The sequence below is a fragment of the Dasypus novemcinctus genome, chromosome 14 (assembly GCF_030445035.2).
Source record: "Dasypus novemcinctus isolate mDasNov1 chromosome 14, mDasNov1.1.hap2, whole genome shotgun sequence".
NCBI lineage: Eukaryota > Metazoa > Chordata > Mammalia > Cingulata > Dasypodidae > Dasypus > Dasypus novemcinctus.
The window spans coordinates 103,675,322-103,691,240 of record NC_080686.1 but is presented as its reverse complement, the minus strand read 5'-3'; the positions used below and the strand labels follow the sequence as shown (position 1 = coordinate 103,691,240).

The 15,919-nt window shown below is 44.4% G+C and overlaps 1 protein-coding gene across 1 annotated transcript in view; it reads left to right on the top strand.

Moving 5' to 3' along the window:
- Positions 1 to 15,919, top strand: part of TRAPPC9 (trafficking protein particle complex subunit 9) — a 762,741-nt gene that overhangs the window by 169,666 nt on the left and 577,156 nt on the right. Inside the window, exons 11-12 of the mRNA XM_071208051.1 lie at positions 2,180 to 2,325; positions 14,994 to 15,079. Of these exons, the coding sequence (XP_071064152.1) occupies positions 2,180 to 2,325; positions 14,994 to 15,079 (232 nt within the window). The remainder of the gene's footprint in view (positions 1 to 2,179; positions 2,326 to 14,993; positions 15,080 to 15,919) is intronic.

The following is a 15,919-nucleotide window of genomic DNA, read 5'->3' as shown; positions in this document are numbered from 1 at the left end:
CCTCAGAATTCTTTTCCATATATATATATTTTTTATTGACTTTGTAATAATATTACATTAAAAATATATATATATGAGGTCCCATTCAACCCCACCACCCCCACCCCTCCTCTCCGCCCCCAGCAACACTCATTCCCATCATCATGACACATCCATTGCATTTGGTAAGTACATCTTTGGGCACCTCTGCACCTCATGGTCAATGGTCCACATCATGGCCCATACTCTCCCCCATTCCATCCAGTGGGCCCTGTGAGGATTTACAATGTCCGGTGATTGCCCCTGAAGCCCCATCCAGGGCAGCTCCATGTCCCAAAGACGCCTCCACCTCTCATCTCTTCCTGCCTTTCCCCATACCCATCAGCCACCATGTCCACTTTTCCCAATCCAATGCCACCTTTTCTATGTGGACATTGGATTGGTTGTGTCCATTGCACCTCTATGTCAAGAGGAGGCTCAGATTCCACATGGATGCTGGATGCAATCCTCCCACTTTCAGTTGTAATCACTCTAGGCTCCATGGTGTGGTGGCTGTCCTTCTTCAACTCCATCTTAGCTGAGTGTGGTGAGTCCAATAAATCAGATTGTAGGTGCTGGAGTCTGTTGAGGCTCAGGACCTGGCTATCACATTGTCAGTCCAGAGATTCAAATCCCCTAACCTTTTACGTGATCTGCAATTTCTATGCTTGTGGTAGATCCTGGCCTGTAGATTCACAGATACTATCTGATTTTCAGGTGGTGACTCTGTGGCATGAAACAGAAAGCTGCTAGTGTTGCAAGAAAATGCAGTCACTTTACAAATGGGGAGGCTCTGGGGCTGCACCGTGAGCAGGCCCTGCCCCATGTTGTGCCACATGTTCACAGCGGGCTTTGGGCTCCAGTCCAGGCCTGCAGCCTTTGAGCCAGGGGCTCTGCTCTCTATGTGTGTAAGTAAGTGTTGTGGTAAAGAGGGGAAGAGAAGGGGTATTTTGAGTACCTAATATGTGTCAGGCCCTATTGTACTTAATGACCCAATAAGGCTGGAAGTTTTCCAGTTCATGGCACTCTACCCGCTACCCTGCCCCACCTGAGTTTGTAATCAATAGAAAGAAACATATCATAGGCAGATGGAAGGCACCAAGAATGGCCTGGCTCAGATTTGGCCACATGGCCTTGAGTCCTTCCCGTGAGTTGGATGGTTTTACCATCCGACTGGCATAGCTGGGTGACTGTTGGCATAGCTGGTGACTATTGGCCTCTTTCATGGGGAGGCCCTTGTAGGTGCATGGATATGTGCTCCCTGCAGGCAGGCAGGCAGGCCCCCAGAGGACGGGGAAGAGCTGTGCACACCCTGATGCTCCAGGCAGACTTACCATCTCGCTTCATGAGGAGGATGGCGGGGCAGCATGAGCTCAGGACCATTAGTCTAATGGATGTTCTTTCAATTTCCTCAGTGAAAAAGTGGAGATGGTGATAATAGTTTCTAGCGGAAAGTCTGGCTGAGAAGGCTGTGTGACTGGGGTGGCACGTAGGAAGTGGACAGTATGCTGACAGCTCACGGTCTGTTGACGAGTGCTTTTTTCAACAAATGCCAGTCGATTGAACTTGCATGGAAGTAAAGATGAGCAGACACCCACACCTGGGAAAGCAATTTAAGACAGAGACGGTGCTGATGGAGTCAGTCATTTCCCAAAATGCAGCAGGGGTGCCTTCTGACCTTTCAGTTTAGGATCTGTGCTTGTATTGGCTGGGGGCGTGCTATGAGGAAGGGAAGGAGAACGGAGAGAGAAGAGACGCAGCCGTTCCTGGGCAGGAGGCCCTGTACCAGGAGCATTTAATTTGATCCTCTCCACAGTTCTGTGAGGAGGTGGTGTTCTCCAGAGGCATACAGCTGCTCGGTATTGCAGCTGACATGTCACACGGGCCCTTCTGACTCCAGACCATCATCGAGCGAACTGTGAAGCCCACGGCAGGGAACTGGCAGCTCCCCAGCTATGTGGACTTACTTTCTGTCCCCAGGACAGAGCTGAGTTATTGGGAACATTGTTCCTCTGCTTTGTCCCACTCAGTTGGAATGCTTGGCCTCCCCTCGGTTTATCTTCTATTTTGATATTTCCCCTAATGTGATATTTGGTAGTGTTTATCCTGAAACGAAGCTAAGAAGGCAAATGAAGTATTTTTGTTCCATTTGAAACACTAGGCATGTGAAACTCTTGAACCTTCCTGCCAGCCTCCGGCCACAGAAAATGAAAAGCTTGCTGGGTCAGAACATGTCGACCAAGAGTCCTTTCATCTATTCTCCCATTATCGCCCACAACCGTGGAGAGGAGCGCACCAAGAAAATAGGTGAGACTGTTGCTGCTGCTTCCCGACTGAGTCTACCCCCTGGTTTCCAATTACTTGTCTAGGTTTTTACAAAACTAACATTTCCTGCCAATCCTTCCATTCTTTTTTTTATGTCTTTATGTTTATATTTCTGTATGTACACCTACGCATATACATATACGTACAAATATATATAAATACATACAAATTACTCTGTTTGCTGCCTTTGTCAGGCACTTGACCTTAGATCTGATTTTTAAGATTTATTTCATAAAAGGTGATTTTGGTAGACGTTCCAGAAATCAGAAAGCCCTCTGTTATTTGGGTGGTATACAAACACCAGAAAAGTAATAATTAGAGATCAGAGTGATTTTCCAAGGCCTAAAGTGACTTCTGAATCATCACAGAAAGATGAAAAGGTTGAATGATGTGTGGGATTGATTAGGGGATAAGGACATTGTCTTGTTTTCTCTTTGAACCCTGGTAATCAGTGGTGTGCATGGTGACCATAGCCAGTCCTGAGATGCCTGATGGATCATCAAAGAAAGATTAAATTAGGTCATGGGAGAGATTGGGAGTGAAACCTGTTGTGTTTCTCTTATTCAAATTGTACTTTATTGTGGGGTGTCATATCGGTTATTTCATTTAATTTTCCAGGTTTTTTTGAGGAAATTACCATTCTTTCCCTTTTACAGATGATGACGCAAACTCAGGGAGATGATTACCAAACGCCGCTCAGCTAGTTAGTGGCTGAGCTGAAACTTGAACTCCCCTCCTTTTACACCTTCTCTTGTGTGCTCAGTGCACATGGTATAGGCCTAAATTAGAGTGCACGGTCCTTACCCTCAGCAAAATTTCTAGCTCAGTTCATGCAGGCAAGATACAGACATGAGAAGGTAGAAATCAAGATGAGATTAAATAATAGTTCTCTAAAACTGTGGAAGAAGTGTCACCAGGCTGCACCTGGGCCAACTCAAACAAATGATAAGCACTGGACAGACTGAGAGTGGGGAACCTCAGATTTTGGGGAGAGCCTCCTGGAGACTCTTAAAGCAATTTTGCCTTCTGAGGAGCAGAGTGGATTTCTTAAGGTGTGGCTTGAAGAGTTCTAGCTGTTCATCATTGAAAAGAAAAAGGATAACAGAAGGGGCATGGGGTGATTTCCTTGAAAAATAGCGTCTGATTGAATTTTGGTGAATTTCTGAAAATACAAACCCTTCATATGTGGTGTATTACACTCTCTGTGTGCATGTGTGTGCAGGTATATCAATGTGTGTGTATAAGCATGTGTGTCTATGTCAAGTCTATATCTGTACCTATATCTATAATCTGTCTATATAATCTCTATGTATGTTGCCACTGATTCAGTCATTCATTGGTTCATTTCTTCATCCTTCAATGAGCATTTGGTATCACTTGCCCTGTGGTTCCAGGAGTGAATAAAACGGATGTGGGCCTGTTGCCAGGAGGTCTAAGTAGAGGTTGAAGAGAAGTAGTTAATAATAAGTAGGGAAGTAAGTAGTAGCTACAGGAATATAGTAATTAAACATTAGTAGGCAAATAAATAAAATAGTGGCTAGTTTTAATTAGTGGCGTGAAATAAACAAAAAGGGGGATTGAATGGAGAAAAATATTCTCTTCTGTGGCATGGAGCCTTTTGCCTTTCCTTTAATAAATATATTTACACTGATAAGACTTTTAATTTTCTCTTATGTTTTGGATGTTTTCCATTTGTATCCTGGGCAATGATTTTGTTCATTTTTTCCCTCCTGTATGCCAGGACTTGAAGGGATAAAAGTTCAGAAAACACAGATGTTTACCATATTCAGATAGTGCATCTTGGTCCTTAGCCCATACCCACCCTTCTCACTGTACTGCTGGGGCTAAAGCCTGAAAATTGCATTTCCCCGACTCTAACCAGCTGGGCTCCGGTTAGGGTCAAGGAGAGGCACTTGTGTGAGCTGTGGAGGCATAGAAAGGTGGAAGCCCTTGTGTTCCTAGGGGTGCCCTGCCCTGGCAGCTCAGGGTTCTGCTGGCTCGGCCTGCAGTGACAGCCCTGCAGGAGTCTTGGCTGTAGCGGTGGCACCACCAGCAGCACTGGCAGAGGCATGGGTTGTGGACGCCAGCCACAGGTGACACCGTTCCAGCCACACTGGTGATGGGCTCCAGCAGGGTCAGTGACAGGGTTGGGAATGCAGGCTCGAGGCCTCAGCACAGGGAGGTAGCAGCTGCTTGATCTGTGGGTCACACGACCTTCCCCATTCTGCTCCTCCAGCCCCTCCCAACACCTTCCCAGTCAGTTCCCTACATTAAGCCCCTCTCTGCTTGAGGTCCTCTAGAGTGGTTTCCATTTACAATTATAGTGTAAGTTGAGAAGAGGGAGTGTTAGAAACGTGTTTTGTGACAGTGGCCGTCAGTGACCAGGAGGATCCAATTTGATAGTAGCATGATATAAGCATAATTGCTTACACTTAAATACTACATCTTGCATTTCTTGTAGCACTGCCTTACAATTAAGTAATTAATTGCACATTAGTTTCCTCTTAGATATTAGTTACACAAGAACTGCGCTCCTGCATGTTTTATTTACTCCTGTATCCTCAGCACCCAGCCTAAGGCGTGGAATAGAGTCAGTGCCCAGTATATATTTGTAGAGCAAATAAAGGGGCACAAGTAGCCAGATCATCACTTAGAGGTGAGAAATTGTGCAAGGAAGAGCTCCAGCAATTACCTGAGAGGTTGTTTGTGGACTAGTCCTGGAGATCTCGGATACTAGACTATCAGGTTTAGATGTTATGGTGCAGCTAAGGGGAAGTCGTTGGTGCCTCTGAAACAGGAGAATTGGAGGTCAGAGCAGGGCTTCAGGACTGGCTGGTAGTCCCTTCTCCTTGGTGTGTGCCTTGGCTGGCTCCTGAAGGGGAGGGTTCAGCTGGCCTTCATCAGGAAGGAAGAACTGCACCTAGTAAAGTGTAACAGCACACATGAGGAATAGAGCCACCTGCCATTTATCCAGGAAAGTGAAAATTTGGAAACCTATTGAATTGTGAATCTTTTTACACAGAGCCCATGTATTTAAAGAAAGCAGATGGTTTATCAGGAAACTGAGTAGGTTCATTCTCCTATAGAAAAAGCAATTATTATGTTAAATACTACAGAAATATTCTTTGAAAACAGCTTTTTAAAAAATGTATTTAAAAAAAGATATTTAGATGACATAAATGTTACATAAAAATATAGGGGATTCCCATATGCCCTGCTTCCTATACCTCCCACATTTTCCCACATTAACAACTTCATCAGTGTGGTATATTCATTACAATTGATGAAGTCATTTTAGAGCATTGCCAAAAAGCATGGGTTGTAGGTTATATTGTAGTTTACACTCTCCCGCACAATTTTGTAGGTTATGGCAAGATATGTAATGGCCTGTATCTGTTGTTGTAATGTCATTTAAGACAATTCCCAAGTCCTGAAAATGCCCCCATATTTCACCTGTTTTTCCTTCTCCCTACCCTCAGAACCTCCAGTGGCCACTGCCTCCACATCAATAATATAATTTCTTCCATTGCTAGAATCACAATAAGTCTATAGTTTGTCTTCTTTAGACCATAAATCATTCCCCAATACTGAGGATTCTGGGATGGTGATGCCTACTGCAATTCTAGTTGAGAGGGGGCTTCAATCCCATGGGCCAGATGGATGGGACTCTTGCTTGCAGTTGTAGACTGAGTTCCTTGGGATGGTCATTGTCCATCATCATCTCCTTGTTAGTCATTCTAGGTAAGTCCAATGAACTGGAGAGTAGGTGTTGTAACTCTGTTGAGATTCAGGGCCCAGCTGGTATATGGACAACCCAAAAAGTTTAGTCTCTTGGATGTACACCTATCAATCCTAATACTAATTATAGATAAATAGAAGGGTCAAAAGATTCATGTGTAGGGAAACCACAACTGAGTCCAACTCTGTCACATGGGGGAGCATAAATTTCAAAGTAGGACCCACTGGCAAGGCATCAAATTCCTGCAATATCTACCCTGATTGTAGTGTCTGGATGTTTCCAGAATCCTCATGAGCTCCACTTTTTGAGGTAGTATTAACTTTGACAGTCAATGAGATCCTGCAGAGACATGCATAAGTATAACCTCTGGAATAACCTCCCGACTCACTTTGAAATCTCTTAGCCATATAAACTCATTTGTCTTTACCTTTTCCCCATTTTGGTCAAGGTCTTTTTCCAGGTGCATTGCTAGCTGGTGCTTGGTAGTAATCCCTCAGTGCCAGAGAGGCTCATCCCTGGAAGTCATGTCCCACACTGGAAGGAAGGTAATGCATTTATATGCTGAGTTTGGTTTAGAGAGAGGCCACATTAGAGCAACAAGGAAGCTCTCAGGAGCTAACTCTTAGGCAACCTATAATACTAGGCTAAGTTTCAATTTCAAGAGTAAAGATTCATAAGCACAGTCACCAATTTTAAGGGCCCATCAATGGAACATCCTCCTTTACTAGTCATTGCTCCTGTACTCAGGGGATTCTTGCTGTTCCATTAGAGAATGTGGCAGAGCTCCCAGGATGGAAATTCGATATTCTTTTGGTTATTGTGTGAATCTTCACCCATCAAGACAATGCCCCATGAACAGCTGAACACATTTATATGCCTTACAGGTATGCCCAGGTGACTCTCCTCCCATGTATCCCCTATCACTGAGATCCCCTGTCATAGTTGTAAACCTTCTGTGATCCAAAACTTCTTAAAAAATGAAGGCAGCAAAATAACCAAATAAAATTTATAAGAAAATGAAATAGTAATGTTAAAGCTTTAAAAATAAGAAATAAAATATAAAAAATACAAAAAATAAATAAAGATTTGGAATAATAAAAAATAATGGAAAAATATTAAAATTTTTTTGACATTATGTCTTTCATCACTGTAAAATCTGTTGTTTTGTATGTACAGTGACATTTTCTTCTGTTTATCCCCCCACTGTCTTACTCTTTTCATTTTGTCTTCAAGGAAGTTTTAGGTTATAGAAAAGTCAGGTACAGAATATAGTGGATTCCCATATACCCAACATCCTCCCCCTTTTCTCCTTTCCCCTATTAATAACATTTTATTTGTGGATGGTACATTTGTTACAATTGATGTAAAAATATTGAAACATAGCTACTAATGATCATCAATGGTTTACATTTTGGACCATACACCTTTATAAAGTTTGATGAAATTTAACATGGCCTGTATCCATTATTGCAAGATCATGTGGTACCTTTCTGTTACCCCCAAAATGCCCCATGTTCCAATTCTATTCCTCCCTTCCCCTCCCCTTAGGACCCACAGCAACCACCAGGCTTCACTCCTTGAAGAACAAGATTCATAGTTACTTGCAACTACATTGAGGGCCTGATGTATTGTTCTGTCTTCCTCTGTTAGGTACTGCCTATGCTCTCGAAGGACTCCTGCCCCTCTATTTGAGAACATAGCAGGACTCTCCAGGATGGGAGTCCAATATGTTCCTGCTCACTGTGGGTCTCCACCCACTGATGCAAACTGTTATGACAAGATGAAAACTCACACATGCCCTAGAAGCCTGCCCCAGGTGCGCCCTGTCCCAAATGTCCCCCATATCCAACACCCTAAACCAGTAATCCTCTCCCGCCATGTTGCCGAAAGAACATTCCCAACATTGTAGTTTTTAAAAAAATTTCTCTCTCCTTCCTCCCCCTCCCCCCATTGTCTGCTCTCTGTGTCCATTTGCTGTGTGTTCTTCTGTTTCCGCTTGTATTCTTGTCAGTGGCAACCGGAATCTCATTTTTGTTGCATCATCTTGCTGTGTCAGCTCTACATGGGTGCGGCACCATTCCTGGGCAGGCTGCACTTTTTTCACGCTGGGTGGCTCTCCTTATGGGGCGCACTCCTTGTGCATGGGGCTCCCCTACGCCGGGGACACCCCTGCATGGCATGGCACTCCTTGCACCTATCAGCACTGCATGTGGGCCATCTCATCACACGGGTCAGGAGGCCTTGGGTTTGAACCTTAGACCTCTCACGTGGTAGGTGGACACCCTATCTGTTGGGCCAAATCCGCGTTCCACATTATAGTTTTAATCACATATCTGCCAATATCCAGTACTCATCAGATCCGTCCCTCAACCCTCTCCCCAGTTCCATGGACAGTCCAAACCACCCTCCCCATCCTACCCCTCTGACAAAACCAGCACTGCCTAACCCAGAAGTATCACTGCACCGCTGTCATACCCCTCCACTGCACAGCTACACAGTTCCACCTTATCATCAATTTTGCCCATATGGGCATTAGTTCACAACCTTCTCCCTTTCTAACTCTTGTGAACCTATCTTCCAGACTCTAGCCCTGTGAGTCTCCTCAATTTACTTAATTCATATCAGTAAGGTCATGTAGTATATGTCCTTCATTGTCTGGCTTCCTTCACTCAACATAAGGTCTTCAAGATTCATCCATGTTATCCCATGTGTTAATACTGAATTCCTTCTTACAGCTGAGTAATAAATATTCCATTGTATATATATACCACAGTTTATCCATTCATCTCTTGATGGGCATTTGGATTGATTCAACTTTTTGCAATAGTGAATAATGCCATTATGAACATTGGTGTGCATATATCTGTTTGTGTCCTTGCTTTCAATTCTTCTGGGTATATACCCAGCAGTGGAATTGCTGGATCATATGGCAGTTCTATAGTTAGCTTTCTGAGGAACTGCCAAACTGTCCTCCATAATGACTGAACCATTTTACATACCATCAGCAGTGGATGAGCGTTCCCATTCCTTCACATCCTCTCCAACTTGTAGTCCTTTGTTTTTTTAATAGCCACCCGTCCAGTGGGTGTAAGATGGTATCTTGTAGTTTTGATTTGCATTTCCCTAACAGCTAGTGATGTTGAGCATCTTTTCATGTGCTTTTTCGTCATTTGTATTTCTTTTTTGGAGAAGTGTCTATTCAAATCACTTGCCCATCTTTTAAATGAGTTGTTTGTCTTATTTTCGAAGGTAGAATTTCTTTATGTATGCTGGTTATTAGGCCCCTATCAGATATATGGTTACCAAATATTTTCTCCCATTGAATAGGCTGCCTTGAAAACAGCTTTAAATTTAATAACCACAGGAAACCAACTGGAATTTTAATGCTGCACAGTCCTCATTTGATTGAGAGCATTGAGCAAGTGGTCCTGTTGAGGACTGGGTATGTGCCCAAGTGGAATGTGTGTTGATGTTGGTATTTCTCAGAACTGTACACCACTTTGAGCCTGTTTTGGATACAGAACTCTTCTGGGGGTTTCTGCAGTTGGAGGAGAAATGAGAAAATAAGAACAATGTACAGCCCTGTTGTGATTCTGTTGTGTGAATGGTGACTTTGGAGAGAGCAGTTAGGCCTCCTGATGGGCACCATATGCTTTGTAGCACTTGGGAGACTGAATCAAAGGATCCATTTACTCTCTTGTCTCTCCCAACCAGATTGTGAACCTCTTGAAGTCAAGAGCTTTTTCCTTTTATAGCTCCATCTCCAGCATCCAGTAAACACTTGGCTCCTAATTAGGTCCAGTGAATGTTCATGAAATGAATGAGTGAGGTTTCCTGCTGTAACTGTTTATTAGTTTCAGGGGAGAAAGGACTAGCCAAATGGGCATTTGTAGTGTGCATCTGAGTCTTTGAAATTTTATTTTTAGTCTACTGATTTTAAAAGACAGCCCCAGTGTCGTATCCCTTCTTAACGCTCCTGTGCTCTGGAGAGCATGCTTGAGGTGACTGGAGACACAGGCTGGATGGGCATTGTGAGTAGTTAGGAAGGGCCTGAGATGAAAATAGCGTCTGTTCTTTCTGTGTTTGGGGGGCAGTAGGCCTCCTTTTACCAGGAAGACTTGTGTCCTGCTCCAGTTGGCTCTGTGATGATGGGCAGGTTACTTTCTGGCTCTTCTTTCCTTAGGTGGTCCTTGATTGGTGATTACAGAGTTGATGAGGCTGTTCTCTCTTGGACCTTCTAGGAGTCACTGTCTCCTCAATTTGATTTTCATTAGGGTTGGCAGAAAGAGTTCTCCCCTAAAGAATGCTTTAGTAAAGCTTCCCTCATTTCGTTTAGAGAAAAACTTCTAGAGGTGATTTAGGAGATGGAAAATGAAGTATGAGACTCCTCTCCTCAGGACCAGGTATGTAGTTTTTAGGCCCAGTGCAAAAAGAAATGGTGGTCCCTTGTTCAAAAGCTATTAAGAATGTCAGGACAGCGACGCCCCCTGCATGCCCCTGACACACCCCTGAAGCTGCTTACAGTCTCTCTATATCTTCCTCTAAATCTTGAACTGTTAAGGTTTTCTTTTTTTTTTTTTTTTTAAGGTTTTTATTTCATAATCATAAACTTAACTCTGCAATCCAGCTGCATTCGGAAGGGGAGGATGATGTGGAAGCATAAGTACTGCAGCAAGAGCGCAAAGATGATAGGATACTGAGAGCAGACTGGGGTGGTGTGGGGCGCCCTCCTGAGCTACAGAAGGAGCAGCTCTGTGTTAAGACAAAACACAAACCAAACTTAGGAGACTTGTCCACAGTCGGCAGTGTTGATCTCCTTGCTGGTCTTGTGCTCCGTGGCCTCCACAATATTCCTGCCTCTGTCACCTTGCCGAGGACCACATGCCATCCAGCCACTCGGTCTTGGCAGTGCAGGTGAAAACCTGGGAACCATTTGTGTTAGGCCCAGTACTGGCCACGGACCTGCATGCTTCAGGACGAAGTTCTCATCATCAAACTTCTCCCAGTAGATAGACTTGCCACCAGCTCCATTATGGTGTCACCACCCTGGTACATAAACCCAGAAGTAATTCTGTGAAAGCAGGAATCATTATAACCAATTCCTTTCTCCCCAATGCTCAGGGCCTGAAAATTTTCTGCTGTCTTTGGAATTTAAGGTCCCGCCATTGACGGTGATTTTGAAGAACGTGGTGGGATTGACTGTGGCTGCGTGCAACAGAATGTGGTGGGCAGTGACATGTGCCAAGGTTCCTTTTTATGGAAATAATACACTGTGTTTGTTGAAAAGAGCTTCAACATACCTTAAATAGAGATTCTCATAGTTGTGTGATGTGGGTGCTGCGGAGTTACTCTATTCCAAATTTGCAGATGAGAAAAAGAGACTCAGGGAACATAACGTGTCCTGGTCAGAGGACCAGTCAGTGGCCGAGCTCAGTTGCCATCCCAGCTTGCATGACTCAGACCCCAGGGATTTTTCTCACTACCCCATGATACTCATTGTATTGAGAAGTACCTGCTCTTCTGGGCTGAGAATGGATTCAGTGGATGATACAGAGTTGTTTTCCCGAGACATTATAGAAGGTTCAACCAAAATGCATGTTACTTATTGAATATCCATGAGTAGGAAAATGTAATTTACATTCTGTGGCTTCTAATATCTACTTGACAATATATTTATCAGCAAGTACCTGCCTAGAGGTTTGAAGAATCACCTGTCTTTAATCTGTGTTTCCAGCCTCTGTGAATGAATCTTTGTGGCTCTTTGGGAGAATTACCATTACCACATGGGGCACAGGGTAGAGAGAGAGAAGCAGCAGCCCTCGAGGGCAGTTTTTAAGACTGTTTTCTGCTGTACCGTGGAATAATTTACCACTCGTTATGTCTGTTTATTGGCTTGCATTGCCGTCAGCTGATTTAAAGTCTAAATGCAAAGATAATTGTGGCACTGCGTCTTTGGCTTTAGCATAGAGGAATGAGGCTCTTATATAATTTGCGATATTATTTTGTGACTTGGGAGGCATGGTGTTATGGTGAACAGCTACCCTAGAGGCAGTGTGGGGGCCCCAAAGACCCTGGCCGTCACGCGGACGAGGGCTGCAGCCCTCGTTCCCCACTGTGCAAGCTGGGGCAAGTCCTGGTGCCTCCTGGGCCTGCAGCTGCTCTGTCTACAGAACTGGGGAGTAGAGCTAATGCGAAGGGTAGTTCTGAGGACCCAGCGAGAAAATGCCCCTAATTGCCTGGCAGCCATTCGATTAACTCTTTGAGTATCAGCTATGCACACTGTGCTGGGATTGGGGGTGCAGCGATAAACCTGAAGTGCTTTTGGCCCGTTAGGGTCCCTCCAGTGTAGGAGAAAGAGGAGCTGCTGTTGGCCTGCTGAGCAGTGTGCGCGGAACACAGCGCCAGCACCGTGTGGAGGCCTGGTGGGGCACAGGTACTGGCTCCTGCCCTTCTCGCCATTTCCAGGACATGGTATCTGGAAAGGGGCACTACTGTGTGCTTTGACCCACTGAGTATTGAAAGGGGATTAGCTTCTTCTCTCAGATAAAATTATCTTTTCATGTGAACAGTGATTTATCTTAGATTTACCTTTGAGACAAGGACCATGTAAATAAAAATTATTCCATTAAGCACCCCGAAACATTTTTAAAAGATTGTTTTTTTGACCATGATAGAGAAAATGAATAGTTCCTTAGCTGCCAGGCATAGCAACTTTTTTTTTTTTTAGTAGAGGACTTTCATCTGCTGTGAGGAATGGGCTGGAATGCTAAGCACCTGTCAGTCATGACAGGCTCAGTGGCGATGCTGAAGGTGGGAGAGGGGGTTGGTGTTACCAATAGACTGCGCTCTGGCTAATGACCTCTGTGGACAACGAGGGACGGTGATTTCCCCCACCCCGAGCACTTGTAGATTGGTGGGACTGCGGAGGGTGTGGTGTGGAGAGCTGGGATGCAGGAGAGAGGCAGAAGACCTACGTTTTTGCTGCTCATTAGTGGTTGAGGAATAGACTGAGAGAACATAGGTTTTGGAGCCTGGCAGACTTCCATTTGAAGGTCACCTCTCTTTTTTATTAGGGCCTAAGATGCACAGTCAGTTCAGCCTATCAGGTGGAGTTTTTATTTTTTGTAGAATGAAAATAATACTTGCTCTGCTGCCATTTCACCACATTGTCAAGAGGCTCAAGTGAGTGCATGCCTGTGCAAGCAGTTTGTGAGCTACTCCCCTGATAGGCTGTTTTTTATTTTGTGCAGTTTCCCGATGCTGACTCTGGTTTGTATGTCATAGATTTGGTGGTGTTTGCCTTCTTCTCTGTGCTGGGCACCTGATGCAAAGTGAAATAAGCTATGTCTTGAAAATATGTTATAGAAGACCTGGTGAAGGTGAATACGTTTAGTAAGTCTAATGTCTACCTTAGAAAAAGCCCTGCTCTTCCCTTTTAACTACCAATGTCCATTCTAGAGTCCTCTTTGAGATCAAGGACCTGGGCTTGGATCCCTGTTGCACCACTTATTAGCTGGGTGATTCCTGGGCAGATTAAATCTCTCTGGGCTTTGTGACAGTGGGATTGTAATCCTTACCTCAGTAGGTAATTTTTTTTTTTTTGAGGTACTGGGGGCCAGGGTTTGAACCTGGGACCTCATACATGGGAAGCCCTGAGCCACATCGTATCCCCTGCATTGGTTTTTTTGTTTTTTGTTTTTTTATTTTCTAGGAGGCACCGGGAACCAAACCCGGGACCCTCCCAAGCAGGTGCGCAAATGTTTGAGCCACATCTGCTCCCTCAGTAGGTAATTTTGAAGAGTGATAAGATAATGTGCTGGAAGGTTCTTCACACATAACAGATACCCAACATGCATTACTTAATTCTGAAATAACTTCTGGTTTGCCTAATGGAGTTTGTTAAAGGCCAGAGAGGGGAAATGGACCTGAGAATGGGGTCACTATTACTTTCCAGTTGCTATGTAGCAAATTACCAGAAACTTAGTGGCTTACAATGATACAAATTTGTTTTTCTGTGGGCCAGGAAGTCCAGCATGCTTCACCTGGGCATCTGCACAGGGTCTCACAAGGCTGTGGGAGCTGTGTCCTTTTCTGGAGGCTCGACTAGGGAAGGATCCATTTCCAAACTCTCTCAGGCTGCTTGCTGGCAGAACTCCTTTCCCTGCGGTGTGTGACAGAGGTCCCCGTTTTCCTGCTGGCTGTCAGCTCCTAAAGCCTGCTCTCAGGTCTTTGGCCCATGGCCCCTCCATAGGCCAAGTCATGCTTCACATCTTTTCCTTCAGGAAGTGTCTGGTCCCTGCCGAGGTCTCACCTGATTAGGTCAAGCCCACCCAGGAGAATCTCTCCTTGGTTAACTCAGCCAACTGATTTGGGACCTGAATTATACCTTCAAAATCCCCTTACCATTGTTCTATAACGTAACTGAATCATTATATGCATACTCAAGGTCATCTCAGAATTCTTTTTACAACAGGTGCTGAACTGCCACTGACCTGGGAGTGGGTGGGGAGGAGAAACCACCGCCTTCTTTAACCATCTTAGCAAGGGCATTGGTGTAGCCACGCCATATGCCACTTACATTTGGCCCTAGAGCCATCTTCCTCAGTGAATTCTGTGTGACTTAGGACTCCACACCAACAGCAGTGATCTATTGATTATGATTTTGTGGAGCCGCATTTGGTGTGAATACAGAGTGCAGGAGACTGTGAGAAAACACCCTTCCCATTAGCTGTCAAAGTGGCAGTGATGACTGACTAGCCTAAATTCTAGTTTTGAATTGTCTGTTTCAAGGTGATCACAGTGCTTACTGCTTTGTTGGGAAAATAAATGACAAGAAGAGTAATATGAAACCATATGAAATGTACAAAAATACCCACTAATGCATGGGTTCTTTTGTGTGTGTGTTTTCTAGATTTCCAGTGGGTTCAAGGAGATGTGTGTGAGGTTCAGCTGATGGTATATAACCCAATGCCATTTGAACTCCGGGTTGAAAACATGGTATGTATCACCAGTCATTTGACCCTTTTGAGCCAAACACCAACTTATCATTAAAATAGGTTTTCACTTAATATTTGGGGGCACACATTCTATGATACATGTCTGTTTTATGAGTGAGGAGCACGTCTTGTTTCCTGGCATGTTGCTCAAGATGCAGCATGAACTCAATAAACGCTTGAGTCAACAAAAGAAGAAACCTCCAATTTGAACACATGCCAAACTTAGTTGTGTGGATGTAAGATTTAAAATGATCATTTTGAAGTTTACATGAGGTTAGCACAGTGTACAAAGTTTGCATTATATAAGCTTGCTACCCAAGAATTTCAGTATTATTTTATTGCTTCAAGAGGATAAAAGGCCCAGGGGAAGAACAAGCTCTTTAGAAAAAGAATAAGTTACTGTGCTTCTGTGAGGTTTCTCTTGGGTTTGAAATCCTGATGTTTTGTTTCTGTGTTTTATGTAGGACATTCAAGAGTCACTTTGTAGTAGCATCTACTGGAGCAGCCTCAGCGGGAAGGAGATTGGTAGTGGCTTCTCAGAGTCGAGTCACAGACCCTTAGAGTCTGCACCTCGAGCCTTCAATATGCGTAGTATTATATAGTACCGTCTTGCTACTTTTCAGTGATGTGCAGGGGATAGTGGTAAGATAGCTGCTGTGTGCCTTTCGGTTTACATGACTGGTGCTCAGAATAAGAGGCAGGTCTGTTTGCACGTGGCCTGGATGCCATGCTCTGTGCCTGTGCTGTTGCCAGGTGTTGGCTGGCCCTGCGACAGCGATAACCAGGACCTGGCCCCTTCCTGAGCGTGGTCAGGGCCCCAGGGAGCCTGGGTGGGCTTCTC